The 27,549-nt window shown below is 42.5% G+C and overlaps 1 protein-coding gene and 1 long non-coding RNA gene across 5 annotated transcripts in view; one reads left to right on the forward strand and one right to left on the reverse strand.

Annotated features, from left to right (window-relative positions):
- The window catches only part of DCX (doublecortin), a 106,033-nt gene that overhangs the window by 14,944 nt on the left and 63,540 nt on the right, over window positions 1–27,549 (reverse strand). The window contains exons 4-6 of one of the 3 annotated variants that reach the window (XM_081847197.1): window positions 18,281–18,383; window positions 2,288–2,478; window positions 1,233–1,590 (exon numbers count right to left, since the gene is read on the reverse strand). In XM_081847197.1, the coding sequence (XP_081703323.1) occupies window positions 2,333–2,478; window positions 18,281–18,383 (249 nt within the window). In that variant the 3' untranslated portion in view covers window positions 1,233–1,590; window positions 2,288–2,332. Of the gene's footprint in view, window positions 1–1,232; window positions 1,591–2,287; window positions 2,479–18,280; window positions 18,384–27,549 lie in introns of those variants that run through there. The other 2 variants (XM_081847196.1, XM_081847195.1) reach the window with 2 other exon arrangements.
- On the forward strand, window positions 2,432–27,366 carry LOC309333645. 2 transcript variants are annotated; one of them, XR_014152633.1, is made up of 4 exons: window positions 2,432–2,503; window positions 9,363–9,565; window positions 23,042–23,232; window positions 26,877–27,366. It is a non-coding gene; the product is annotated as an uncharacterized lncRNA (long non-coding RNA). The 2 variants fall into 2 exon arrangements; XR_014152634.1 differs by lacking the exons at window positions 23,042–23,232; window positions 26,877–27,366 and having other exon boundaries at window positions 9,363–10,081.

Raw genomic sequence — 27,549 nt, forward strand, 5'->3', positions numbered from 1 at the left:
TTTTAGTAGGCTGTGAACTGCCATTGGAGGGCTAGCCCTGAAAAGGCAGCATGCAAATGCTGAAAGGTTGATGGTGGTGGTGGTGGTAGTAATAATAATAATAACTGACAGCATCCATGTACAATGCAAAACTATCATACAAGCTGCAAAACTGGATAGAAGCTGAGGGGCTTTTTTCTACTGCAGGTGAAGAAACAGCTGTGACTTCTCTATAAATAATATGTCGAATGTCATCACCAGTCTTAAAATTTCAGTCACTGGCATGAATATAGCAAGTATCACTAGAGCTGGTATAGATTATCATGGGGGTGGCAGAAACACTGAACGAATAAATTCACCTAGACACTCTGTTTCTTATACAACCAAAAACCAGGAAAGATATGCAAAGATTCAGATGTTTTGCACTCATCAAGCTGATCTTATTTCCAGCCTAATTTTCTTTTTTTGTTAGGTTTTGGAAAACACGTCTGGGCAAACAAAAGACCAAATGACTGTAACATGTAAGGGTGAGGAATAAGTTGTCAAGGCATGTCACAGATGAAAAGTTTCAGGAATATGCTGTTTCAACCAAATAAAATAGATAAGCATCACACAAAAATCAGGCCAGATAATGTTTTATTCATGGTGTCCTTATTCAGCACCATTTTTTCTCTTCTCATGTGTCTCTTCCAATTTGTTACAAATCAAAACTTACTTAGCCTATTTGTCATTCACGTAAAAAAGAAAAGAAAAAAAGGAACCCCCCAAACCAAATATTGCTGTTTCATACAAACTAGCAGAATGCCAGTGCCTTGAGGGGGCAGATTTGAGATAGAATCTGTCTTTCCCACAGGGCATTCACTACCACAAGAGGTAGTGGATGGCTTAAAAACGGATTAGGCGGATTCATGGCGGATAAGGCTGTCAATGCCTTCAAGCAACAATGGCTATGTTCTCCTTCCATGGTCAGAAGCAGCAGCATGCCTCTAAAACCAGTTGCTGAGAATTGTAAGTGGGGAGAGAGAACTCTTTGCACTCAGATCCTGCCTGTGGACTTCCTACAGAGGCAACTGGTTGACCACTGTGAGAAAAAGATGCTGGATTAGTTGGGTCTTTGCCCTGATTCAGCAGCCAGAGCCTTAGATTCTGTGTTTATGTGTAAGTTAAATTGTAGGGCACTGAAGTGATCTTAGGGCTAATCAATTGCCCTGATGAATTTGTGGAACTCTTTATTTTAAAAAGATAAAAAAAAATAGTGTATATGAGCCGCTAAAGACATCCATAGGGTGAAACATGTTGGGCAAGTCAAAATGGATGTTCTGGCTAATGAAGACTTGATTTTATTTGTAAGCATTGTTAGTCAAGAAATGGGCCATTCATAGATCTGAGTTTGAATGTATATATTTTTAGTAATAGGCTTTACTCTCAAATTTCCGCATCTTTTTATTTTTGCATGTTACTGTTTTGCTGGATTTTTATTATATTTTATTTTCTTTCTGTTAGGTGTCCTGAGCAAAAATTGTGTATATTCTTGCCTGAAGAACCTTTAAAGGAGGTGAGGCTAAGGAACTAAGACAGATACCAGTGATGAGAGATGAAGTTCTAGGCCTACTAGGCAAAATAAAAACTGGTAAATCACTGGGTCCTGATGGCATCCACCCAAGAGTTCTAAAATCATCAGCATCAGCATCAGCATCAGCATCTTATGTGCAATTGCTGGTCTTCAAACAAAATTATGTAACTTGTCCCTTAGGTCAGCCTCCTGGGAATCAGGATCCTGGGAATAACAGGCTGATTAGCTAAATGACTGTCCCAGGAAAACTGGTAGAAATTAGTGTGTGTGTGTGTGTGTGTGTGTGTGTGTGTGTGTGTGTATCATATAGAAGAGCAAACCTCACTGAAGCAGAGCCAGCATGGCTTCTGCAAGAGCAAGTCCTGTCTCACAAACCTATTAGAGTTCTTTGAAGAACGTCAACAAGTAAACAGAAAAAAGGTGATTCAGTTGATAAAGTGTGCTCAGATTTTCAATGAGCTTTCAACAAGCGTTCCTGAGTAACCTTGGAAAAATGAGAAACACGCATCCCTGCTCTGAGTTGGCGATGAAGAGTCAGGATTGGGCAAAAGACAGCCAAGTGACTGTGGTGATGAGGAGGAGCAACAACAGGCAGGCAGAGCCAGTTCTCTAGACAATCTCTGCCAGGTTATGGACCTTGTCAGATGCCTAAAGACACAAAGCTCCTGTTGCCAGCCCTGTGTGACACATGAGTGAGAAATGTATGACTCAGTGACCCTGATGCTAACTTATCACCCAGATCCAGGTGGAGCCAACATTTATCTGCTGGGAAAAGAAGTGTCACTCACCATCCTGATGGTTACCTGAATCAGCTGGGGATTTGCTCCGGCGCACAGGAGCTGGACTCTTTGCAGAGCTCTTCTGAGGTGTTGGGGAGGACTTGCTGCCTGGAGTAGTTGGAGGGTTGCTTTTCATTACCCGGCACTCTGATAAACAACATACAAAACCAAAGTAAGTGATTGCATTGATCCGTTAAGTGTCTTACATATCTGCAGCAGCTAGAGCAGGCTTCCTCAAACTCGGCCCTCCAGATGTTTTGAGACTACAGTTCTCATCATCCCTGACCACTGGTCCTGCTAGCTATGGATCATGGGATTTGTAGGCCAAAAACATCTGGAGGGCAGAGTTTGAGCAAGACTGACCTAGAGAGATGGTAGTATGCTGTTGTTTTTAAGCATGGCATTACAATTATACATTGAGGGAGGCCTATATAGTTCAGCAGTAGTGCACATGATCTGCATTTGAAAGGTCCCTGGAATCCTCAGGTAGGAAAGATTTCTGCCTGAAACCTTAGAGAGCCAATGTCAATTAAATCAACCTGAATTTTCCTCTTCTTTCCCCAATCTCTTGTTTCTGCTGTCTTCCATCTCCCTGGACTCCTGAAGAGTTCTGGAGTTGATTCTTCTTGACCAGTGCTTACTTGGTTTATGGACAGCAGCTGCAGGTTTAACAGGAACTTCCAGCCCTCTGACACATCCAGACTTCCTCGCAGGAAAGGAAGTATATCCATCCTGGTGGTGGTGGAGCCATGCCTCCCCCACTTCTTAGCAAGCCTTGTCTAATGGCTTGACCATACTTCCACTTGTCTTAGAAAGCACGGGCTCAAGTGGTTTCCCACTTGTCTCATACTTGCTAGGGCCCAAGCAGTTTTCCCTTTGCCCCAACACTTTCTCCTGGAAAACCTGGTCTAATTACTATGATATCATTCCTGGCACTATCTAATCCCAAACAACATATTGCATATAACTATGCAGATATTTAACCTACAGATTCTGCAGCAAACCCACAATTTGGATTGCAAGGTGTGAGCTGGGAACAAAGTAATCTTATACACCCAAGGGGTGTGTGTGATGATATCATCACATAAAATGGTGGTTTAGATTATCTAATCCCACTCACGCCACCAAATTAAAATACTTTTCAACCTTAATCAGCCCTCAGTGTGCTATTGCAGATTTAGCATAAGAAAACAATGCTTCAGAGCCTTGGAGGCGAGAAAGAGAAAAAAAGTCCTATTTCCCATTGTGATCAGCTAATCTAAAAATTTCAGGCCAGCAGTGAATGGAGAGTGGCCTGTAATAGCAAGAAAATCAAATCACGCCTGGGAAGGAATTAGCTCCAACTGTTGAGCTTTTACAGCAATTTTTAAAAGGAACTTAGCAAGGAGTGGCAGAATGTAGCTACTGCTTTGAGAGTAGAGGCCTCACTATAGCAATGAAGGAAATAATTAAAACTGCAAGTGGGGCTGTAGATCTTGCTCTAAAGCACAAGGCCGTAATTTATTCCCTTAAGAAACACCAGTAGATGTTCATAATAGCATTGATTGATTGGATAGAAATTGCATAACTAATTTAAGGCTCAAGGGGTGGGTGGGTGAGTCAGTGTGTATATGTGAGAGTGGGATCTCAATTTATTTATTTTATGGGTAAAGGAGACTGCCAATCAAGGGCAGCTACTGGGAGAGCTGAGAAGCAGAGCTACAACAGACCATCTCCATTAGGCCTTCTCTACCTCCACTGTCATCTGAGGGCAGCCATTTTGTCAGGCTGCCTCAGTGGGAGAGATAGGAACACCTGTCTAAACACGGGGGCTTGAGGGTTTTTTTTTGCTTTTATTCTCTTCCCTCCTTGCCCCCTTTCCCTTGTGTGATGTATTTTTATTTATTTGTTTGTTTATTATAATGTAAGCATGTGGGCATTGGCGGAGGAAGGGTGTGCAGTGGGTGCAATCCACCCCAGGTGTCATGGCCCCCCTGGGACGCTCGCCAAAATGGAATGATTAATAATGCCAAAATGAAATGATGATGTTTGTTGCTGCTGTTTGAGGTAGCTGGGATTTTTTCTTTCTTTCTCTTGAGGAGGGTGTGTTTTCGGCTAACTCCCTTCCAATGCACTTTATATAAAAAAAGAAGATCCCTACAGAATATTTCTGCAAGAAAAATAATTTTGATGCCCTGATCAAACCCATAATTATTATTTAAAAAAACAAACAAACAGAATTTAACTCAATTAACTTTAAACAGCAAAGCAAAAAACTAAGATGGCAGAATCCAATTTAAATAAATCAACACGTATGGGAGGACTTGGGACCCCAAATTTATTATGGATTATTATGACCATGATCCTGCACATGTAATAATGAAAAAATAATCTGTTTTAATAAAAACAGAGCTAAGACCTTACCCTATTTAACTTACCAGTCTATTGTCCTCAACAATATACCGAGTCCCTTTTTTTTTAGCAGACTTACAAGTTTGAACCTCAAGATCAAAAAATTTGGCCCCAGTAATTTATACAATTATTCGTTTTGTAACAGTTCTAGAGAAACACATTTCAAAGGCTGGAAACAAAAGGGACTATGCACAAAAAGAGACCTCTATAAGGGAATGAAACCTCTTACTGGAGTACAGAAAATGATGCAATTTGGTGACCTTGAAATCAGTTCGCTGTCCATACATCAAATTATACATTTCCTTGCTAACCCAGCAGTATTATCTCAAGCCACTAGACCCTTAAATACTATTGAACAACTGACTTTAAATTATACATAGAATCAAAAAAGTTGCTATCCAATATCTAAAAGATTACCTGTGATGTAATAACAGGGGATCTAATTTCATAAAAATCTATTTGTGAATCAGATCTATATCGTGAAATTGATAACACAGTATGGCAAAAACGGGGGGGAGAACCTTTTAAGTCAGATTTAGCTAAAATGAGAGAAAATAGTTTTAAAACAATTCACAGATGACACTATACACCTGTCTCCACCAATGTTGCTCAGCCGGGACATTGAGGTCCAGCTCCGAGGGCCTTCGGGCAGTTCCCTCACTGCAAGAAGTGAGGCTGTGGCGAACCAGGCAGAGGTCATTCTCAATAGTAGCACCCGCCTTGTGAAACCCCCTCCCATCAGATGTCAAAGAAATAAACAACTACTGTGCAGTGGTACCTCGGGTTACAAACGCTTTGGGTTACAAATACTTCGGGTTACAAACTCCGCTAACCTGCAAGTAGTACCTCAGGTTGCGAACTTTGCCCCAGGATGAGAACGGAAATTGCATGCTGGCGGTAGCAGGAGGCCCCGTAAGTGAAAGCCCGCCTCGGGTTAAGAATGGTTTCAGGTTTAGAACAGACCTCTGGAATGAATTAAGTTCGTAACCCAAGGTACCACTGTATTTGACTTTTAGAAGGCAGCCCTGCTTAGGGAAGTTCTTAATGTCTGATGTTTTACCGTGTTTTTAATACTCTGTTGGGAGCCGCCCAGAGTGGCTGGGGCAACCTAGTCAGATGGGTGGCATACAATTATTATTATTATTATTATTATTATTATTATTATTAAGCTTTATGTTGGAGAGGATGTCAGCAGATAGGCTAATACATCCATATGTGGTGGGAATGCAAACCTGTACAATTATTTTGGAAATTAGACTTTGAAGAAATTCCTTCTGTTACAAGACAAGTGGTACAACCTGTTCTGAGGCTAGCTTTATTAAATCTGTTTACAGATGACCGTATTAATTTATTGTTTAAGGACTTACTAATCATTTTCATGTCTGCATCTGGAAACATAATTACACCCAAAAGTAAAAATCCAGACAGGGAGGCACAAGTGTCTGTGCACGTTCAATGCGAGCCTACAATGCTTCTCCTGCACACCAGCTCCTGGCACACTCACACCCACCCACAGCCTGTCAGCAGAGGAGGAGGAGGAAGCTTGGCTGGTGAGATACGTTAGTGGAGGGGGTTACTGCTCCCTGCTAAAACACACACCTCTCTATAGCAATATGCAAGGACTTCTATGTTGGTGGTGGTGGTGGTGGGATGCCGGTGATTTGCACCCTAGAGCTGCGAGGGGAGGCAGTGGCTGCTGGAAAGGTGGCCCTGGCCCTCCTGCAGGGTCCTCCCAGCCTTCACTGCTGGCTGTGAGGTCCGCTTGGAAACCTCTCCTTAGCAGGCACTGGAGAGATGACGAGGGAGAGCATCCACTACTCCTCTGGCCAAAGCTGCATCTGTGTGCTGGAGGAAGGGATGCTGCTGATGCTGATGCTTTCTCCAGAAAAGAAAGCCGCTGCAGTCATTTGGATCATATGCTGCTATTATTTTGAGAAACATTAAATTGGTTGAGGCTGTTTGGGAGCTTTTTTTTTGGATTTTAAAATCTTTTTTTTTTTTTTTTAAATTGTCCTACTTGCCATACGTTAGCGTTTTCCTGGACATTCTGCCGATTCTGCAAAAATCCGCCCAGACGCCATTTTGTCAGTCCAATTCCCACATGTCTCCGGGAAAACCCAGACATATGGCACTCCTAACAGTATTCACTACAATGGAAAGGATAATGTTGTCCTGCCCGCCCACCAGCTACCAATGGGTCACTCTGGGGCAGTGTGTTAAGATGAAGAGTAGAAGACCCTCAACTACTATAATTAATTATAAGCTGCTTGATACAGTCTTCTTTTACTTTGTATATGCATGGAATGTTCCTTGGGTGGTGAGGGTATATGGAGATTGTTTGTTACATGTATTTTTTTTTTTTACTGAGAAATAGAGAAGATACGCGCACACGCACACACACACAGTCAGAACAGAAGTTGGCAATAAAATTCCCCAAATTTCCTTACAATTAGTGTGGGGGGACGACAACGATATGGCGTCTTCTGAGATGGCATTATAATGTAATGTCACCATGGAAAATGCCAATATATGCAGAACCGCACCATCAGAGCTAGGCATGGGGGTTGGAGAGGCAGAAAGCAAGATTATAACAGTCTCCAAGAATCAGGCTTGCTCGGGAGCCCTAAGACACTGCCAAGATGAATAGATTTAAAAGAGATGGAATAACCTTTTTTCAAAGGAGCTCAGAGGCACAGAAGCAGGGAGGTGAATGCAGGAGAGAAATATGAGATAGAGAATACTTTGCCTTGTCAAGCATCAGGACATCACATCAGGCAGCAGCCGATGTCCCTCACATTGTCAGCTATCCGCCAGTCAGGCAAGCAGAATTACTCATGTCATCATGACAAAAGCCATCACAGTAAGAGACATGCATCTGCAGGACATCAGGCACCACAGACATATCAATTCTAGCTGCTGAGCTGTGAAATAAAGCCTGAGAAAGGAGGATGGCAAGGGCATGGTCCAATTCAGAGACTCTAATGCCTGTATAGGAGGTTGGATGCATATTATAGCTCCATCTGCACTATACATCAAAAGCACAATCCTATCACTTTAGACAGTCATTGTTTTCCCAAAGGGTCCAGTGAACTGTAGTTTGTTCATTATGCTGAAAGTCATTAGGAGATCCTTATCCCACACGCACAGCCCCAATTCCCAGATATTTTGGAAGGAAGCAGTGACTGCTCAATGTGGAATGATACTGTCTTAAATGTATAGTGCAGATAGGCCCTATCAAACACCCTGGCAACACTGCGGCAACCCAATTCTCGCAGAACTCCAATATGTACTTCAGAATGCTGGGGACCAACACCAGTTAGCCATCACTACTGAACCTCTCGAAACAGCATTTATCTATCTATTCAACTGCCTATCCACCCAATCCATCCAAAATGGAAGTATCATTTCTCTGTGCCCAATATGAATTTGTAACACAGAGCATCTTCTCCTTACCCCAAATTCCTTACTCGTTTTGAAGAATGGGAAGATCAAAAGATGTCCTTTAGTTTCTAAAGTCTTTATGTTTCTAAATGCCTGATTTGCATTTATATACCAAAATTGGATGGAATGGTATGAATATTAATTATATATGATACACTAACAATAAATGTTAGGCACTAGGGGTTCAAGTGCCCAACCTTACTAATTAAAAACATGTAGAGTCTTGTATATTTTAATTGTATTTCTGGTGGGGGTTTAGCAGCCTTAGGAATTTATTAGAAGGGGGGAACCCCAAACAAACAACTAAGCAAGCAACTGAAAAGGAAAGCTTGGACTGAGATAAGGGGTGAAATTTTCTTGAAATCTTGATGTTGAGCCTATCCATACAGATGTGGGTTTTCTCCCCCTAATACTCATCCTGCTCCTTGATTTTTACTCTTTCTGCTAAAAGAATACAAACAATGCTCACATTATTATATGCATATTATATTAATATATTTCCAAAGTAACCAGCACATAAACAGATACAGACAACAATGTATAAAAATACTCATGTATTCATTCTTATGAAATTATACTGCAGAAATATAGTACTGTGTGGGGTTTGACTCTTTTCATATGCATAGTTTTTGCTTGTGTAACTCTGCATATAATTAGTTGGGCTTTTTCATAAACATGCACAAGAAGCTTGATGCAAGAGGCCGTAACATGTGGGCAAAGCTTGACCAGTCAGAACCACCAAATTCTGGGTATAAACTCATTTAAAACAGATTCCTCCTCCATTCTTATCCATGACTCTCTCTATTCATTTAAGCTTTTTATCTGCTGTGAACAATGTGTGTGCGGCTGGCAAAGGTCTAAGAGGACACAGTCTCGATGCTTTTACGCATGAGTAGATGGTGCCTGGTGCTTCTCTTTTCTATTGATAACACATGGGCTGAAGCTCACATCAGCGGCAGCACTTCAAGGCTGCAGCTCCCTCTCCCTGTGCCATAAGTCTGCCCCTGAAGATGGCAGGGTTTGGTTTAAGGAAGTTATTCCTTCACTGCTGTAATTCTGGGTGCAGCTGCAAGGTACCCTACTCTGGCTTTTGCTACCAGGGCTGACCCTATCATTAGAGGTTTTTTAGGTGTCAGGAAAGCGAATTGTTAGTTGTTGAATCTGTTATTACTGACTTTTCGTTTCTTTTTTAATGCCAGGGCTAGAGAGAGATGCATTTTGCTGCTGCAGGTGCCTTGAATACAGTCCACATTGCCTTGGGAGGGGGCAGCATGACTTAGAACAGCCAAACCAGTGGCTGCAGAGACTTTCAACTGTTTGGTCTCTCTGCTGTGGTAATAGAAGAGAAGATGCCTGGGAGTCTGAAGCCCTTTTGGTCCACACAAGTCAGACTGCAGAGCTGGTATGGTGTGGTGTGTGAGGGTGTGCATGTGCCAAAGATGGTGTGGTTTCTAACAGTCACATTCTCATGTACACTGCTGCCAATTACCTACCAGGCTGCAATCAAGGTGCTGCTTCTGGTGTATAAAGCCCTCTATAGCATGGGATCAGGATATCTGTAAGATAATCTCACATCTTATATACTCAATCAGTCATTGAAGTCTGCAGATGAGGGCCTCTTGTAGATACCACCTTATTAGGAGGTCCGTATAGTACAATATAGGAATCAGGCCTTTAGTGTGACAGCATCTACCATTCATAATTATCTTCCCTTGGGTATCAGACAGGCAGCACCTCTGTCATCTTTTGGGTGCCCACAGAAGACCTTTCTCTTTCAGCAAGCCTTTTAAGCAGAGATCTTTCCAAGTCTGCAGCTGCATTGGAATTGTTTTTTAGATGTTTTAACTGTTTTATGGCTTGTCTGTTTCCTGCCCTGGGCTCTTTTGTAAGGAAGGGAAAGATATAAATCTAATTAATTTTCCTCCTCTGTGTGTTTCTTTGTGGCTGATTAGCTGCTCTCCCTGTGCAAAGGTCAGAGGGGGCAGGGTTTCTGTTGAGGCAGGTGATTAGCTGTGGGAGGAGCTTATCAGAGCTTGCAGGGCAGCGGTTTGATCCATTTTTTAGATTTAGGGGAGCTAGTCTCAAACGTTTGTTGGGGGAGACCGCTGTAGCCACCCCCAACGACACGTTCTCAAGATGGAGAGTGAGGGAACAGCTGCAGTCGCCTGCGGTTCCTGCACAATGTTTGCCAAAGGTTGCAGGCAGCTTTACTTGCAGCAATTGCATGTTGATTGCCCTCTTAAAAGACAAAGTCCAACAACTGGAGGAATGTGTAGCTACGCTCCAAAGAATTAGAGAGCTGGAGCTCTTCTTGGAAGCAACAGAGCACACCGTCTCCACCAAGGAGGAGACAGGGGACTCCCCTGAGAAGGAGGCTAGTTCACCAACACAGGAGCCAGATATATGGAGAAACGTGACTCAAAGAAGTAGGAAGCCCAGGGTTCGCTCTGATTGTTTAGAAATACACAATCGCTTTGAGGTCCTCTCCCCTAGCATGGAAGACGAAGAGCAGACTCCATTTGAGGATCTCTCCCTCATTACAGTCGATCAGGTATATGAAGACGAACAGCAAAGTCAGTCCTCAGGGAACGTGCAGGCGACCTTGGAACGGACAGCTCACGGAAGAACCCCGACCAAACCTAAGAGGAGGCGTGTAGTGGTGATAGGGGATTCCCTACTGAGGGGAACAGAAGCAGTGATCTGTGGGCCTGACAAGATGTCTCGGGAGGTGTGCTGTCTCCCCGGGGCTAAGATCCAAGATGTAACTGAACGACTCCAAGGAATCATAAAACCCACTGACAAATACCCCTTCCTCTTGGTTCATGTGGGAACCAATGACACTGCAAGCAATAGCCTCCAGAAGATCAAAAGAGACTATGAGGCTCTGGGCAGGAAATTGAAGCAATTAAATGCACAAATTGTCATCTCATCTGTCCTCCCAGTTGAACGACGTGGCCCAGGGAGAGAGAGAAAAATAGTGGAAGTGAACAGCTGGCTTCGCAAATGGTGTAAACAGGAACGGTTTGGATTCTTAGATCACGGACTGCAGTTTCTTGAAGATGGACTTCTGGCAAGCGATGGGCTGCACCTCACAACGGTTGGGAGGAATGTTTTTGCCAAAAATCTCAGAAACCTCATCAGGAGGGCTTTAAACTGACTAATGTGGGGGAGGAAGACAGTGCTCCTGAAGGTAGGAGTCTATCAATTGATGAAGATGATCATCCAAATATCATAGACCGAATGGAGCAAACAGCACGCAAACCTAGTGATGGGAGGAAAAAATCCTTAAATAAGAGACACGGGGGAATGATTAATGGACTTCAATGTCTGTACAGTAATGCGCAAAGCATGGGTAATAAACAAGATGAGCTTGAGCTCTTGGTACAGCAAACTAAATATGACATAATAGGCATCACTGAAACCTGGTGGGATAAGTCCCACGACTGGAATGTAATAATGGAGGGATACAATCTATTTCAGAGAAACAGACCAGACAAGAAAGGAGGAGGAGTGGCGTTATATGTCAGGGATGTGTATACCTGTGAAGAGATCCAAGATTTAGAACCTCAAAGCCAAAGTGAGAGCATTTGGGTCAAAATTAAGGGAGAGAAGAATAACAGGGACCTCATTGTGGGAGTTTACTATAGATCCCCAAGCCAAACGGAGGACATAGATGATGCCTTCCTGGAACAGATGGCCAAGCATGCAAAAGGAAGGGAGATAGTAGTAATGGGGGACTTCAATTACCCGGATATTTGCTGGATGTCAAACTCAGCCAAGAGCATAAGGTCAAACAGATTCCTCACTGGCCTTGCAGACAACTTCATTGTCCAGAAAGTGGGAGAAGCAACAAGAGGAACAGCCATTTTAGATCTGGTCCTAACCAATGTTGATGACCTGGTTAGTGGGGTAGAAGTGGAAGGATCATTAGGCGCGAGTGATCATGCTCTTCTGAAGTTTACTATACAGCGGAAAGGAGCAGCCAAGCATACTAGGACTCAATTTCTTGACTTTAAGAAAGCCGACTTCATAAAACTTAGGGAAGTGCTGGGTGAGATCCCATGGACAGTAATACTAAAAGGAAAGGGAGTTCATGATGGCTGTGAGTTTGTTAAGAGGGAAATAGTAAAAGCACAACTTCAGGCAATACCAATGAGACGGAAACATGGAAGGTGCCTAAAGAAGCCAGGGTGGCTATCTAAAGAACTTTTAACTGAGTTAAGATTAAAAAAGGATGTGTACAAAAAATGGAAAAGGGGGGAAACCACCAAAGAGGAATTCAAACAAATAGCCAGCACGTGTAGACACAAAGTCAGAAAAGCTAAAGCACAGAATGAACTCAGGCTTGCTAGAGAGGTTAAAAGCAACAAAAAAGGCTTTTATGGGTATGTTCGTAGCAAAAGGAAGAACAAAGAAACAGTGGGGTCACTCAGAGGAGAAGATGGTGAAATGCAAACAGGGGATACAGAAAGGGCCGAACTCCTCAATGCCTTCTTTGCCTCAGTCTTCTCCGATAAAGAAAACAATGCCCGACCTGAAGAAATTGGAGCAAATGATTCAGCAGAGGAAACACAGCCCAGAATAACTAAGGAGATAGTACAAGAATACTTGGCTAGTTTAGATGTATTCAAGTCTCCAGGGCCAGATGAACTGCATCCAAGAGTATTAAAAGAACTGGCAGATGTGATCTCAGAACCACTGGCACTCATCTTTGAGAATTCCTGGAGAACAGGCGAAGTCCCGGCAGACTGGAGGAGGGCAAATGTTGTCCCTATTTTCAAAAAGGGGAAAAGAGAGGACCCAAATAATTACCACCCAGTCAGTCTGACATCAATACCAGGGAAGATTCTGGAGCAGATCATTAAGCAAACACTCTGTGAGCACCTAGAAAGGAATACTGTGATCACCAATAGTCAGCATGGATTTCTGAAAAATAAGTCATGTCAGACTAACCTGATCTCGTTTTTTGACAGAATTACAAGCCTGGTAGATGAAGGGAATGCAGTGGATGTAGTCTACCTTGATTTCAGCAAGGCATTTGACAAGGTGCCCCATGATATTCTTGTAAAAAAGCTGGTAAAATGCGGACTTGACTATGCTACCACTCAGTGGATTTGTAACTGGCTGACTGACCGAACCCAAAGGGTGCTCATCAATGGTTCCTCTTCATCCTGAAGAAGAGTGACTAGTGGGGTGCCACAGGGTTCTGTCTTGGGCCCGGTCTTATTCAACATCTTTATCAACAACTTGGATGATGGACTCAAGGGCATCCTGATCAAATTTGCAGATGACACCAAACTGGGAGGGGTGGCTAACACCCCAGAGGACAGGATCACACTTCAAAACGACCTTGACAGATTAGAGAACTGGGTCAAAACAAACAAAATGAATTTTAACAGGGAGAAATGTAAAGTATTGCACTTGGGCAAAAAAAATGAGAGGCACAAATACAAGATGGGTGACACCTGGCTTGAGAGCAGTACATGTGAAAAGGATCTAGGAGTCTTGGTTGACCACAAACTTGACATGAGCCAACAGTGTGACGCGGCAGCTAAAAAAGCCAATGCAATTCTGGGCTGCATCAATAGGAGTATAGCATCTAGATCAAGGGAAGTAATAGTGCCACTGTATTCTGCTCTGGTCAGACCTCACCTGGAGTACTGTGTCCAGTTCTGGGCACCACAGCTCAAGAAGGACACTGACAAACTGGAACGTGTCTAGAGGAGGGCAACCAAAATGGTCAAAGGCCTGGAAACGATGCCTTATGAGGAACGGCTAAGGGAGCTGGGCACGGCTAAGGGAGCTGAGGAGGTTAAGGGGTGATATGATAGCCATGTTCAAATATATAAAAGGATGTCACATAGAGGAGGGAGAAAGGTTGTTTTCTGCTGCTCCAGAGAAGCAGACACGGAGCAATGGTTCCAAACTAAAAGAAAAAAGATTCCACCTAAACATTAGGAAGAACTTCCTGACAGTAAGAGCTGTTCGACAGTGGAATTTGCTGCCAAGGAGTGTGGTGGAGTCTCCTTCTTTGGAGGTCTTTAAGCAGAGGCTTGACGACCATATGTCAGGAGTACTCTGATGGTGTTTCCTGCTTGGCAGGGGGTTGGACTCGATGGCCCTTGTGGTCTCTTCCAACTCTATGATTCTATGTTTCTATGATTCTAATTAATAATAGAAGCTAATACACTGGAATTTTAATGGGGCTCTCACTAGCAACACATAATGCACAATAAACAACTTCTAGTTTTTGCATCTCCCAAGAACCTAAAAAGAGATGTGGGAGCTCTGAGCACCTGCAAGCAAAATGTTCCACTGGTTGGCAGAATGCCCAGTCTTCTTTGGGTTCAGACACCTCAGGCTGGGCTTCCTGTCAAGTTGCCCTGTCAGGATTTCTTTTCCAAATTGTCTTGAGAGAGAGACAGAGAGAGAGCTTCCCTGGAGCTGTGAGAACTGCTAAAATATACATAAGACCTTGGTTGCAAGCCAACATGTAAATTTCATGAAGACTTTCTGATTCCATAAACGATGACTGAGACTTTTGTGTGTGTAGGGGTGGGAGGAAAACCAAGGGCTGCCACCCACCAAAAAACCATCTCAGTCAAGTGGAAATGATGGGTAAACTAGCAAAGACTTTAGATTGGGAGGCAGCGAGGAAGAGGCGAGTCAGTTTTCTTGGGATGCATTTTGGAGCTTGTATAATAAGCATGCATTATGACTTGAGACCCTTGGACCCTGTTATGGTCCTGGTGGCTTGCACATTTCCTGCTCAGGTTCCTAGTTGGCTGATAATTAACTGAGGGCTGAGAAGCCAGAAACATTGGATCTGCCCACTGAGGGGCTCAATGCAATCAGGGCTGGTACATGAGGTGAACCACAAAATAGTGCCCCCATCCATGCCAGGGAAGAAGGGGTGACTGAAGATCTATGTCAGGAAAAGGGGGGGGGGGTGACAGATGAAATCCTTTGCCATTCATCTCTCAGCCAAGTTTGCTGAATGCTGCAAGCAGTATTAATTATGCAACTTAAGCTAAACTTGCATAGATTTGCTTGTTCTACATAGTGTTATTTGCTTTTCAATTTGGAAGATGGATAAGGAGCTATATAGGGCCTTCTCTGAGTTTAAGAGATTTCATTCAACAGTGTTGGTTTACAAAAAAGAAAGAGGGAGAGAGGGGGGGTTCTTGGGGTGCGGCATCCTGCATTTGAAGCACTTGACAAATCAACATTTTAAAAAATTAATGGGAGTGATTAAGTATCTTATACAAAATGCATCCATATGGCTATAATGAGATGACATTTCCTGGCAGATCCTGCCGCTCCTGTGAAGTGTATAATGTTGGCACCATTAATGAGACCACCTATTCTGCCTTGTGGCAAATCTGTCATTGCCCATTAGATGCTAACATGCGTAAACTGCTCAATCAGTGGGAAACCCAGACATCTACATTCATGGACTGCATTTCCAGATATCTATCCACAAGAGAATTTGAAATTTGGTGCGTAGTTACATAGGCAAGTACATCCCAGTTAGTAGTATATTCTGAAAGGAGGTTATTTTATCCTCTCACTTGAAATACAGGCATCAGATTGGAAGAAATTTAAAGATTATCTACAGAAATATTCCAAAATTAAGGAATGTTAGAAAGATGTTGGAATGAAGTTACATGGCTTTAGCAGAAATGCTATAAAGAATTAAGTATAATAGATTGTAATTGGATTAAAGGAAAAAAATAATGTTAATTTGTTAAGTTAAATGATAGGACAGAAGTTTGAGGAAGATGGAAAGGATTTGCTGAAACAATTAATCGAAGTGGAATACAAAAAAAGGGAGCTGTGAGGAGGTCGCTGAAACAAGTAAAAGAAAGTTAATAACATTGAAAGTATAGGTTGTGTTTCTTTTTTTTTAAATTGCTTTTGTTTTATTTTTGTTATGTATATGTAATATTTTTGTTTTTGTATTGTATTGTATGGTTTTGTTATGTTTAATTCTTTTTCTTTTTCCTTTCTGTAACTTTCAAAACTTTAATAAATATTTTTTTTTAAAAAAATGAAATACAGGCATCAAGTCTGCCTCCTAACAGTGGCTTGAGGCCAGCACAGAGTGAGCCATGGCACAAACAAGACAGAAAATTGGGCTGTCAGAATTTCCCGTCTCAAATGCTACCATCACAACCTTTCCGAAAGTACAATTCAGAGTCAATGTTGGGCCTCACCTTTAACCAAACAGGATTTTTAAGAGGAGACAGAGGAGCTTTAGCAATATTTCTCAAGGAAGAGGTGAGGTTGCCGATTCTTAGGTTGTCAGTGGATTTTGGCTAAAGCAACATTTGGAGAGGCAGTTTGGATAAGACATGTACAATTTCTCTGGAGGAGATCACTTGTCTCAGTTCTTCACGCATTTCAAAGTGGACAAGGGAGATATGCTGTGAAGTTTAAAAGTGAGACAAGCCACACCCAGGTGGACAATTCGTAAGCTTTAACTAACATTGGACGACGACTTGGTGTTGGTGGGGAGGGGATATTGAAAACTCACAGACAGCAAAACAACCACTTGTGTGTATAAAATTCAAGCACACCTTTTCTAGAGGTGTGCATTCACCACAATATTTGAATATATTTCTAACTTTGGGAAGCAGCCTAGTCTGTTTCAGAGCTATTCAGCATCCCTCCAAGTTGACTTGTTATTCAGGACCAAATTTTTAGGTCTGTTAAAAACAAAGATGTGTCTGTCCTCTGTCCCCTGCCCCCCACCCCCTATAACAGGGAATCTAAACATGGCTATAGCCTTTTATTTTCTCAGAAGTGGATGAAATTTGTAGGCACAGCAGAACCTTGAGAATGGATTGAGACTGCCAAAGTATAGGCAAATGTATTCAATGGTTTTCATATACGGCACTTTTATATTTTGATTATTATTATTTTATAAAAGCTATAACTTTCCATTTTCTCGTGGAACAGGATGCCATTTGCAGGCATTGTCACTCCATTGGACAGCAGAGGAAGCCTGTCCAATTTTTAAATGGTAGCTGCAGTTCTTATTCAGCAAAGGAAGACTTTACCTTTTGGGTATTAGTACAATAGGAATAATTGGGGGGGGGGGGGAAACCTTCCCCATGGTAGGAAAAATGTCACACACCAAAATGACCCTATTACTCCAATAAGGTTTCTGGATGTGGGTTTCTGTCCACCAAACCTTAGATTTTTGGGGATATAATGAAGAATTTGTCATTGATTTGCAGAATGAGAGGCATAGATCCATGTGGGGGAAAAACATACAGTGGTTTTTACTCAGAATAGACCCACTTAAAATAATGAACATGACTAAGTTAGGCCAAGTAATTTCAGTAGCTCTGCTCTGAGTAAAACTTCATTGACTGCCAGCCATTGTTTTTTACCCACTACCAAAAATCCAAATGAAATTGTCACTGTTATTCGAATGCTCCAGGAAAACAAATGTGATTAAAAGTTAGACCTGTCCAACAAAATGAAGCTCCTACCACATTCACCCCTAGCCCTCTTGAGCTCTAGGACTTTCCCGAGTCAGCTTGGGATTGTATTAAAAGCAGCACCAAGGGGAAGATCCCATCAGGGCAAGGATTTATCCTTGTGCAACAGAATCTTCTCCCCTTCTCCTCTAGCCACATGCTCACTAAATCTTTTATGTGGTTACCCTCAACCCTCTGAAGCAGATTTGTGTAGGGTGCTATGGAGAAGGGGGGGGGAGTCCCTCTGTGCAAGCAAAACGAGTTCTGCTGCCATAATTATTTGGTTGAGTACCATCCTTCGTTCCAGGTGGGTTTTGGTTGTGCACATTTTTCAACTGCCAGGCTCACTCTTAGCTTAGGGAGTGCCTGCTACACCTCAAAATGCCTTGTTAACTGCATGATCCAAGTCAGAAATATGAGACTTCCCCAAATCACCTTGGTTTACCTTGTCACAGAAGTGACACACACCCTTAGTATTTACTGGTACATGCATTCACACCCACACATCTAAAATAAAAAGCCCTGTGGCAGTCCAACTTCAAGCTGATAAAGGTATAAAAAGATTTTACCCCTGCCTCCTACAACACACAAATTTATAGATAGTACAACAACAGTGTGATTGATATTACCATTTTCATCCAGAGAAAAGTCATCCTGTGCATAGCGGAATTTCTCTGGACCACAGGCAATAAACACATCATCGTCACCGAAGAAATCGTGGAGACAGGTCACCTATCGAGAGAACAAAGTCATTCATTGTAGTTTTACTTCATATCACACACTTATAGAACAGGCTTCATGCAAGCATAAAGCAACTTTTACCCCTTCTCTCCATTGCTATTTCTTCATTTCCCAAAAGCCTGCTGCAAAATGTCATATATTCTCAGAAAAACAAGGATAAACTATTGGTTTTTTGTAAAGAAGAAGAAGACAATGACCAGGCACCTTCATACCCTACAACATTTCTCTGATGAAAACAGGGACATCCCATTGCATAATGATAATTTTACTATTTATCCCCCACCCATCTTACTGGGTTGCCCCAGCCTCTCTGGGCAGCTTCCAACATATATAATAATATAATAAGACATTAAACATTTTAAAAAACCTTCCCTATACAGGGTTGCCTTCAACCGGCTCGGGGGTTGGATAACTCCATACCTTCTAACATTTCTCCAGTGAAAATAGGGACATCCCACCACATCCTCCAAAATTTATCTAATGAAAATACGGACGTCCTAAGGAAAAGCAGGACATTCCAGGATCAAATCAGCAACTGGGACAGCTTTAAATCAGGGACATCCCTGGAAGATAGGGACATTTGGAGGGACTGCACCTTGCACAATGCAGGGTCTTCCACTGATATTTGTAAGCCTCACTGGGTCCTTCCACCTTTCTCCAGTTAAACAAGCAGGGCAAAAATGATTTCAATGATAAATATGAACACATTGATTCGAGTGGGCTTAGCCTCTAGTCTACATTTCACAAGCCAAATTTTATTTGTGACATCTACAGGCATCCAGGCAGGTTTCCCGGTCCTGCACCCCTCTCAGTTAAGGATAGGGGATAAATTTGTTTGGTTTGCCTGCTAATGGAGGAGCAAGACAGGATCCCATGTGCCCACCAGCGCTCTTTCCTTCTTTAGAGGATGGTTACATAAGAGGAATGGGGATGCTTGACTATCCTGCCATGTCACAGGGCACCAAGAACAATGGAGGCAACACAAATAATAAGCAAGGTGTCAGAAAAAGCTCCCATGTGCTCCTCAGTAGCTTCAGTCATGACAGCTTAATTATACCTTACATGTGAAATATCAGTTACGATTACACAGTAACAAGAAGATAACTAAGTTCTTCATTAATCTACTGGAAACAGCAATAATTTCACAGTAACTTGTGTCACCTAATCTTTGGAGAGCTCAGATTTAAGGTGAGTCAGAACAACAGAACCACCAGGATGGGAAACAATAGCCTCTGCAGAAAAAAGTTTGTTTAAAGAGTGTTTCAGAAAACCCATCTTGCTCAATATGCATTTGATTAGTAACTTGGGATAAAAGCTTTGGAATTCTGTATTTGTTATGTCTATTTTCTAACATGGTGATAACCTATATTCCTGACATGGTGATAACCACTCTGTTTTTGGGTCAAAGAGTGTCTTGTTGCTAGTCAAAGTTGAGCTTTGATTTAGTGGAAACAAAAAAAACCCAAACATGAATTGCAATCCTACTGGCATGTACAGATTAGACAGACGTGCATAAGATTTAGTTGTAATGCTGCAGATCTATACACACCAGGAAGTAAGTCTCATTGGACTCAATGGGACTTACTTCAGCACAGACATGCACAGAATTGTCCTGTAAAATTACATGAAAACGAACATAAGAGCATAGGAAGAACGCGCTGAATCAGGCCAATGGCCCATCCAGTCCAGCATCCTGTTCCTATAGCAGCAAACCAGATATCTCTAGGAAACCCCCAAGCACAACCTGAGCACTCGAGCCGCAACTCCCACCATACCTGACCATTGGCCATGGTGCCTGGGGCTGATGAGATCTGGAGCTGAATAACATCTGGAGGGCCATAGGTTAGCCAACCACTATGTACAGATTGTTTAGAATGCCTCTCCTAAAACAATGCGTACTCACAATCCATTCCCATCTTTCAAGATCAGGGCATGCCCTCAGGATGGATTTGGACTTCAAACCCTCCTCCATTGCACAAATTAAGTACCAGGCATGCCCTATGCAAGTTATGTTGTAGCATTCACAGTTAGCCTGCGTATTTGCAGAGAGTGCCATGCCTAGTGGGTATACTGTGCACATCAGCTTACTGCCTACTGAGCCAGAAGTAGTTCATCTTCATTGCCACAGACTGATCTGAATTGGACTGTGATTAAATTAATTTCAGGCTATAATAAATCAGACGCAAAGCTTTCCATTACCGCGATGGGTCTCAGCATTTCAGATGGGTGACTATTATTGCAGATTAAAACCAGACAGAGAGATAAAACTACAGAATAGTTGCCATTACAATTCTTTGGTTTTCACACATCTTTCATTTTCCAAGCCAGGAACTTTGGGGAAGTCCCCCCCCCCCCGATTCACCTACATGGTGAAAACAATGAGACCCAGTTTATAGCTGATATGGGCAACACACATCATGCCCTTACCCACATAAGTGTTTCATGCAGCCTCTCTCCTTCAAATTTGCTAAGGGGAGAAAGTCTGAAGTTCTTCCCATTGAAAGATCTCCCTGGAGATTGGAGTTCTAAATGGCTTGATGTTCTCTTTCAAGAGGAACTGATAAATCAGGACTCCCCCACAGCTCCATTCTTTAACGTTTCAGAATTTCAGGGGGAAAAATGCTGGATCAGTCAATGGACCACCTAGTCCAGCATCCTGCTCTCAAAGTGGCCACTCAGTTGCCTTCTAGGAAACCCACAAGCAAGACTCCCTCTGTGGTTTCCAGCAACTGGCATTAAGAGGCACACTGTCTCCAACTGCAAAGACAGAACATGTCCATCATGGCTAGTAGCCATAGATAGCCTTCTCTTCCATGGATTTGTCCAATCCTCTTTTAAAGCCATCCAAGTTGATGGCCATCAATGCCTCCTTGTGGGAGTGAGTGAAACAAGTGGTATGTGAAGCAGTACTTCCTTCTGTAGGTCATGAATCTTCCATCCTTCAGCTTCACTGGGTGTCCATGAGTTCTAGTGTTATGAGAAAAGGAGAAGCCCTGTTCTTTCTCCACGCCATGTATGATTTGATAAACTTAAAGAGCAGTAGGCATACCGCGGGAGGCAGTGGAAGACAGAAGTGCCTGGCGTGCTCTGGTCCATGGGGTCACAAAGAGTTGGACACGACTAAATGACTAAACTGGGACGCGGGTGGCACTGTGGGTAAAACCTCAGTGCCTAGGACCTGCTGATCATAAGGTCGGCGGTTCAAATCCTCACGGCAGGGTGAGCTCCTGTCACTCGGTCCCAGCGCCTGTCAACCTAGCATTTCGAAAGCACCCCTAAGTGCAAGTAGATAAATAGGTACCGCTTTCTAGCGGGAAGGTAAACGGTGTTCCGTGTGCTGCGCTGGTGCTGGCTCGCCAGAGCAGCTTCGTCACGCTGGCCACGTGACCCAGAAGTGTCTGCGGACAGCGCTGGCTCCCGGCCTCTAGAGTGAGATGAGTGCACAACCCTAGAGTCTGGCAAGACTGGCCCGTACGGGCAGGGGTACCTTTACCTTTTCCTTAAATGACTAAACAACAACAAAGGCATAAACACAAGGAGTAGTGAACATATGCAATTACAAAATGGTCTGGGGCTTTGTGGGAGAAAGAATCCTGCATGCATGGAGAAGGTCCTAGGTTCAATCCTCAATATCTCCAGGTAGAGCTGGGAATGTACCCTTCCTGAAACACTGGTGCTCAGTGTACATAACACTGCACTAGATGGATCCATGATCTGACTCTGTTTAAGGCAGCTTCCTATGCTTTAGCTTCTTTGTGTCTCCTCCCACCCTCACATTTCCGATTCACATGTGGGCACAGACAGATAAAAGTGGGGGGGGGGAGCAAACTTGATGTTATCCGCTTTAACATTCATCTTGATTATCAATGGTTATGGAGAAACTGGAGAAATCCAGTTCCCCTCCATCTTAGAAGTAAAGCATTGCCTCTTCCCATATATGTAGTATATGCACTTCTCATTTTTCTCAGTTCATCTGCATGCAGCGTTTATTATTTAAAACATTGGCTAAGGGCTGCTTCTTATGTTGAAGGTGGCTTACACATGACATACCTTATGGTTGCCAGGAGACTTATATTCCAAACGTGAAAGAATAAACATCTGCCAACAATTAACACTTCCAACGTGCAATGGTCTGAGGACTTCACTGCCCTAGCTAAACTTGAACATGATTCTTCTAAATGGCAATTTTGTGTAGATACTTATCTGGACAGTTGGATGGCTTATATCAACTTGTATGTTTAAATTAAGATGGGTGCATTGGTAATGGTTGTGCTCTCTCTGTTTTATATATGGGTTGGGCATGTGCACAGCTGGTGTACTATACTAATATATGTGTTGTAACAAAGTCTAGTGCACATGGTGTGCATTTAAATCTGATGGGAGCCACATGGGAAACTTACCACTAGTGATGTCCTCTGCCGACTCTAAACTGAGGCTAATGAACACTTTACCTCTAAGTAAGCCTGACACACTTTAAAAGACTGGTTGCTACTTGTGTCCCCCCCCCCCCCATCAGCTGTTCTAATTAAGTTCAATAATTAGCCAGAGAAGCAGAGGCATCCCAGGAGAAAGGGCATGTCAATGCAAATATATCCAAGCAGATATCCGGCACATCATTAATTGTTCTAAATGCTTCTTTATGCTCCTAGCAATGAATTTATTAAGTCGAAGAACAGGAAATATGAAAGCAGCTTGTTTGCAAAGGTAGCAAGCTGTTGAAGCTAGAATAAGCACAGCACTGGCAATAATGTCATCACAACAGCTTTCAAGCCAACAGCAACAAAGAAAAGCTGCAAGATTTCATTGTTTGAAGACCTCTGCTCCCTTTGTTTTGTACACAGTGAGTAAACAATGAAACTGCAATGAATGAAATGGGTAATAGCAGGACATTTAATATGGTACCTTTATGCAATTGGTCCATCCTGAGAAATGGGAACACTGAGCAGAGGTGGAGCTAGCTGCTCCAGCACCCGGAACAGCACACATGCTGTGCACCCAGGGACGGGGCTAGCTGCCCGCGGGGGGGGGGGGGTGAGCATCCCAGGGGGGCGGCACAGCGATGTCACCCCCCCTCAGGGATGACACCTAGGGCGGACTGCACCCACCGCACCCCCCTTCCTCCACCAGTGACACTGAGGACTGGTTGAATGGTTGTAGGTGATACAGATGCAGCAGAGGGGAAGGAGAAGACTGAAGTTGGACAAAATTAGGCATGTCCTTCAGTAGCACAAAAGGAAGAACAGATACGTTGACTGGCTGGGGTAGGGAATTGTGGGGCAAATAAGTCAATGGGACAGTGAGGCAATGGAGTCAAAGGCTAGGATTCGGGAGAAGTTGAAAGTGGAATTGACTGAGCTTTTCCATACAGCATCCAGAATAACAGTAAAATGTGGCTTAGGTACAGTGGTGAAAGTTCCTAAATTACTGGTAGAGAAATTGAAGAATGGCTTGTAAGAGCGAAGCAGACAAGTAGAAGCAACCAGATTAGCCTCTAGGCTTGATTACCTTCCTTCCAAGTTGAGGGTGACGTACCTAAGCCCAGCAGGATAGCTTACTGTATGGCATTAACCCATTCATGCAATAATTAGAATTAAGCATGTTGGCTATATGAGGCTGGTTATCCCACAAAATCCTGGAGAACCACTGACAGCCAATGTTGATAGTACTGAGCTAGATGGACCAATGGTCAAAGTCAATACAAGGTAGTCGTGTTATGTTACCAACCTAGTATCCTCCAAATGTTTTGGACTACAATTCCCATCAGGCCCAGGCAGCATGGCTATTGTATGTTATGATTGCTAATTTATGTATTTTTTAATGAAACACTTTACCTCAGTATATGCATAATTGAATACATTATTTGGCTGGAGAACTACACAGCAATTTTTAGGGATGGCTGTGTGTAACTTTGCATATTGTTTCAGAGACCATGGATTAGGTAGGGTCACTGAATCAAATTTCTCCCACATATGTATGTGCAGTGCTATTATCTCACAGGATAAAAAAAAAATTAATGGGAGGCTGAAATCTGGAGCCTAAGACCAACAGGGATATGACTAGTAATCTCTCACCCTCTTCGCCTTCTTTTCTCAAGATCCGATCTCTGCACCACCCAAAATCACATTTCTTCTTCCTCTGAAGGAAAGGATTATGAAGTGGGATTCCAACTTTTCCATAAAGTTCAGGAAACAAAAGTATTCTGCACAAATATTACAATGACTTTTGCAAAACAAAAAAACAAAAACAAACCTCTCTTAAATGAGTAGTGACCTCTCCAAAGCAATAGCAGGATTTGGCACGGTAAACAGGATACTCTCCCAAATTAGGTGCAGATTATACCAGCATGCTCACCGCATGCCCGGGGACATGATATATGAGGTGGATAGGGAGAAGCTTGTGCATTTATGTGCACAAGTAGGGGATTTTCAGACCATTGTGGAATACAAAGAGAAACCGCAAGTGACCTTGTCATTTCATAGAACTGTAGAGCTAGAAGGGACGACATGGGTCATCTAGTTCAACCCCCTGCTATGCCATTTAAACCTGCATGTGGTGTTTTGTAGAAATGCTTTCCTAAACCCAAATTTCAATTTATCTTTTGGCTACCACATCTTGAATCATCATCCTTTGCATGTATTGCAATTCCTTCCTACTTTCCTTTCTCCCCCACCCTTTTATAGTTGTCTTTCTCTACACCTAACTATAACTTTAAGCTAGAGATTCTTGGAGACCATTAGAGTTTCCCTAAAGGCACATTACAGATCACAATTTCCTGGGTTTAATGTGCGGAATTTGTATGATTAACAGAAAGCATGGGAACCTGGACAATCTAGTTCCTTCCTGGCATATGCAGAATATAGGAGACAGAAATATTCTAAATGTATATTTTGCCTGCTTTAAAGATGCAATTCTAATCTTAAAATCACAGCTGTGCTGAAATGGCTCTCAGAAGACCTTTGGAGGGCGGTGGACTTGAGATTCTCTGCCCCCCCCCCTTATTAGAACAAAAGGAAAAAGAATGAGGAAAAGGAACAGTGTCAGCTAATAATCAATAAACATGTAAGAATAATCCATCAATCCTAATTTAATGATATACATTCAATTTAGCACAAGCCTATGGCTCAGAATGTAACAGACAAAAGATTTTTCTTGTTCCTCAACCCCTGAAAAAAGGCCATTTTGCAGAATCATATCTTAATATTCTCTCTGTGTGTGTCTGTGTGGGCTGCCATTTTCCCTGGAATGACACTATGGGTGATGCAAAATGGTGGCTAGGCTGTCAACACAGTTGCTGCTGCTGTCATTTGCAGCAGCAGCAGCAGCAGACCCCACCCCAACAAAACTCATTAGGAAAAGTCAAAGAAGCTGTGCTATGACCATTGCTAATGTTTTGCCCCCTCCCTTCCGAGAAACGGCTGGAGAATGTCTTCCTCCCCTGGAGAAGGCCTTTCCAATTTATCTTCATATATTAGGAGAGGACAGTTGCTTATACCTCTCCCTAAAAGACAAATTTTCTTATGGAGCCTTCAGTCCTTTTTGCTATTTCTTATCTGTATAACGTGTGGATCTCTTCTGTAAAACATTTGGCTAGCTCAAAAAACAAACCCAGCCTCTTGCAGTTTTTGCATATTTTTAAGGTAACCCATTTTAAATGCAAAATCCAACCATACTTCAGGGTTGGGGGACCTTGTGCTGGGAGGGAGTAAATGCTGCCCTCTAGGCCTCTTTAACTGGCCCTTAGAATTCTCCCCAGACCACGTATCCTCATTGGTCCTGCTTTAAACCCAAACATTTTTCTTGGGTTTCTTGAAGGTGTCCTTGAACTCTGATAATGCCTCTTTATCAGGATGGAGGACTGAGAGGGGTTGTGAGTCTATGTAGAAACTAGTCTACTGTACAAAGGTGAAGTTTACATTAATTGCTCTGCCCCCCTTTTGCCTCTGCCCTTGCCACCACTGACACAGGACTCTCAGAATGTTGTCCAGAAGGAAATGTGGCCCACAGTATCATAAAGATTCCCCATTCCTGCTCTGCTTGAATTCTTTAGTCATTCTCCGACTTGATTATTTAACATAAACTTTTATTCTCTTTGCTTCTTTTAGTTGTTCCTGGTTAGTACAAGCACAGGAAGCTTCATTAAATTGGGTCAGGCCATTGGCTCCATCTTGCTCAACAATGTCATTTGATGTTTACAGGCACAATAGATATTTTGCCCAATTCTAAGAGTACTTGAAGGTTTCTCTTCAAGCAAAAGTGAGGGATTTGAAAGGAAGACAAAGACGTTTCACCAGTGCTAGTGAAAGTTCTGAAGGCGTAGGTGCGTGTTGCCGCACATGCGACTTGTGGCACTGCCACTATTAGTATTGCAGTTTCAAATTTTTTTTGTAACACATGATATTGTGCATTTTTCAAAAAAAAATTGTAACACATGATATTGTGCATTATGCCATCTGTGCTGCCAAGATATAACAGTTGTTTCTTTAGCAATGTTGAAGAGCTGAAGTAGAAGAAGGAAGTCAGCAGATGGAGAATGTTGAAGAAAAGACCATGCCGAGTTGTATACTATTTCATGAAGCAAATTCCTTCTAAAATCTCATGAATTTCATTTTAGGCAGCAGGATCTAGCTCATTTAGATTTGCTACAGCTTGCCAAGTTTATTTTTGAGACTGAGTTAAATAAACAAATTCAAAACAATCCACTTGCTCTTAACAGTGACGATGTCAGATAGTCATTCAAGTATGTGATGGTGTCACTGAGGGTAAACAAAATGAATTCAGAGCGAGGTCATTGCCCTCACTCCAAACTAGCTTCACAAATGACATTACATACAGTCAGATTGGACTGGCAGCCCGATTATGCCTTAATTAGTATGAAGAAAAGATGTTATATTTAAGTAATAAACAGTGCCAAAAATGCAGTTGATTGGAATTCCAAGCATCAGCAAAATGGTGTGATAAAGGTAAGCTTTTGGAAATCTTTTTTGTGCAGATTTTTTTTTCTTGCGGGGTGTATTCATTTCAGCCCTCTCACATGAATAAATAAGTGCTGCTCTATTTAAAGGCTATATAATAAGCTTGCTCACCCCCAACTGTGTGCCACTTTGAAATAAAGCCGAATGTAACTTGGCCAATTGCCAAGTTGCCCAATATAAACATT

This window comes from Podarcis erhardii, assembly GCF_964252035.2.
Source record: "Podarcis erhardii genome assembly, chromosome: Z".
Classification (NCBI taxonomy): Eukaryota; Metazoa; Chordata; class Lepidosauria; order Squamata; family Lacertidae; genus Podarcis; species Podarcis erhardii.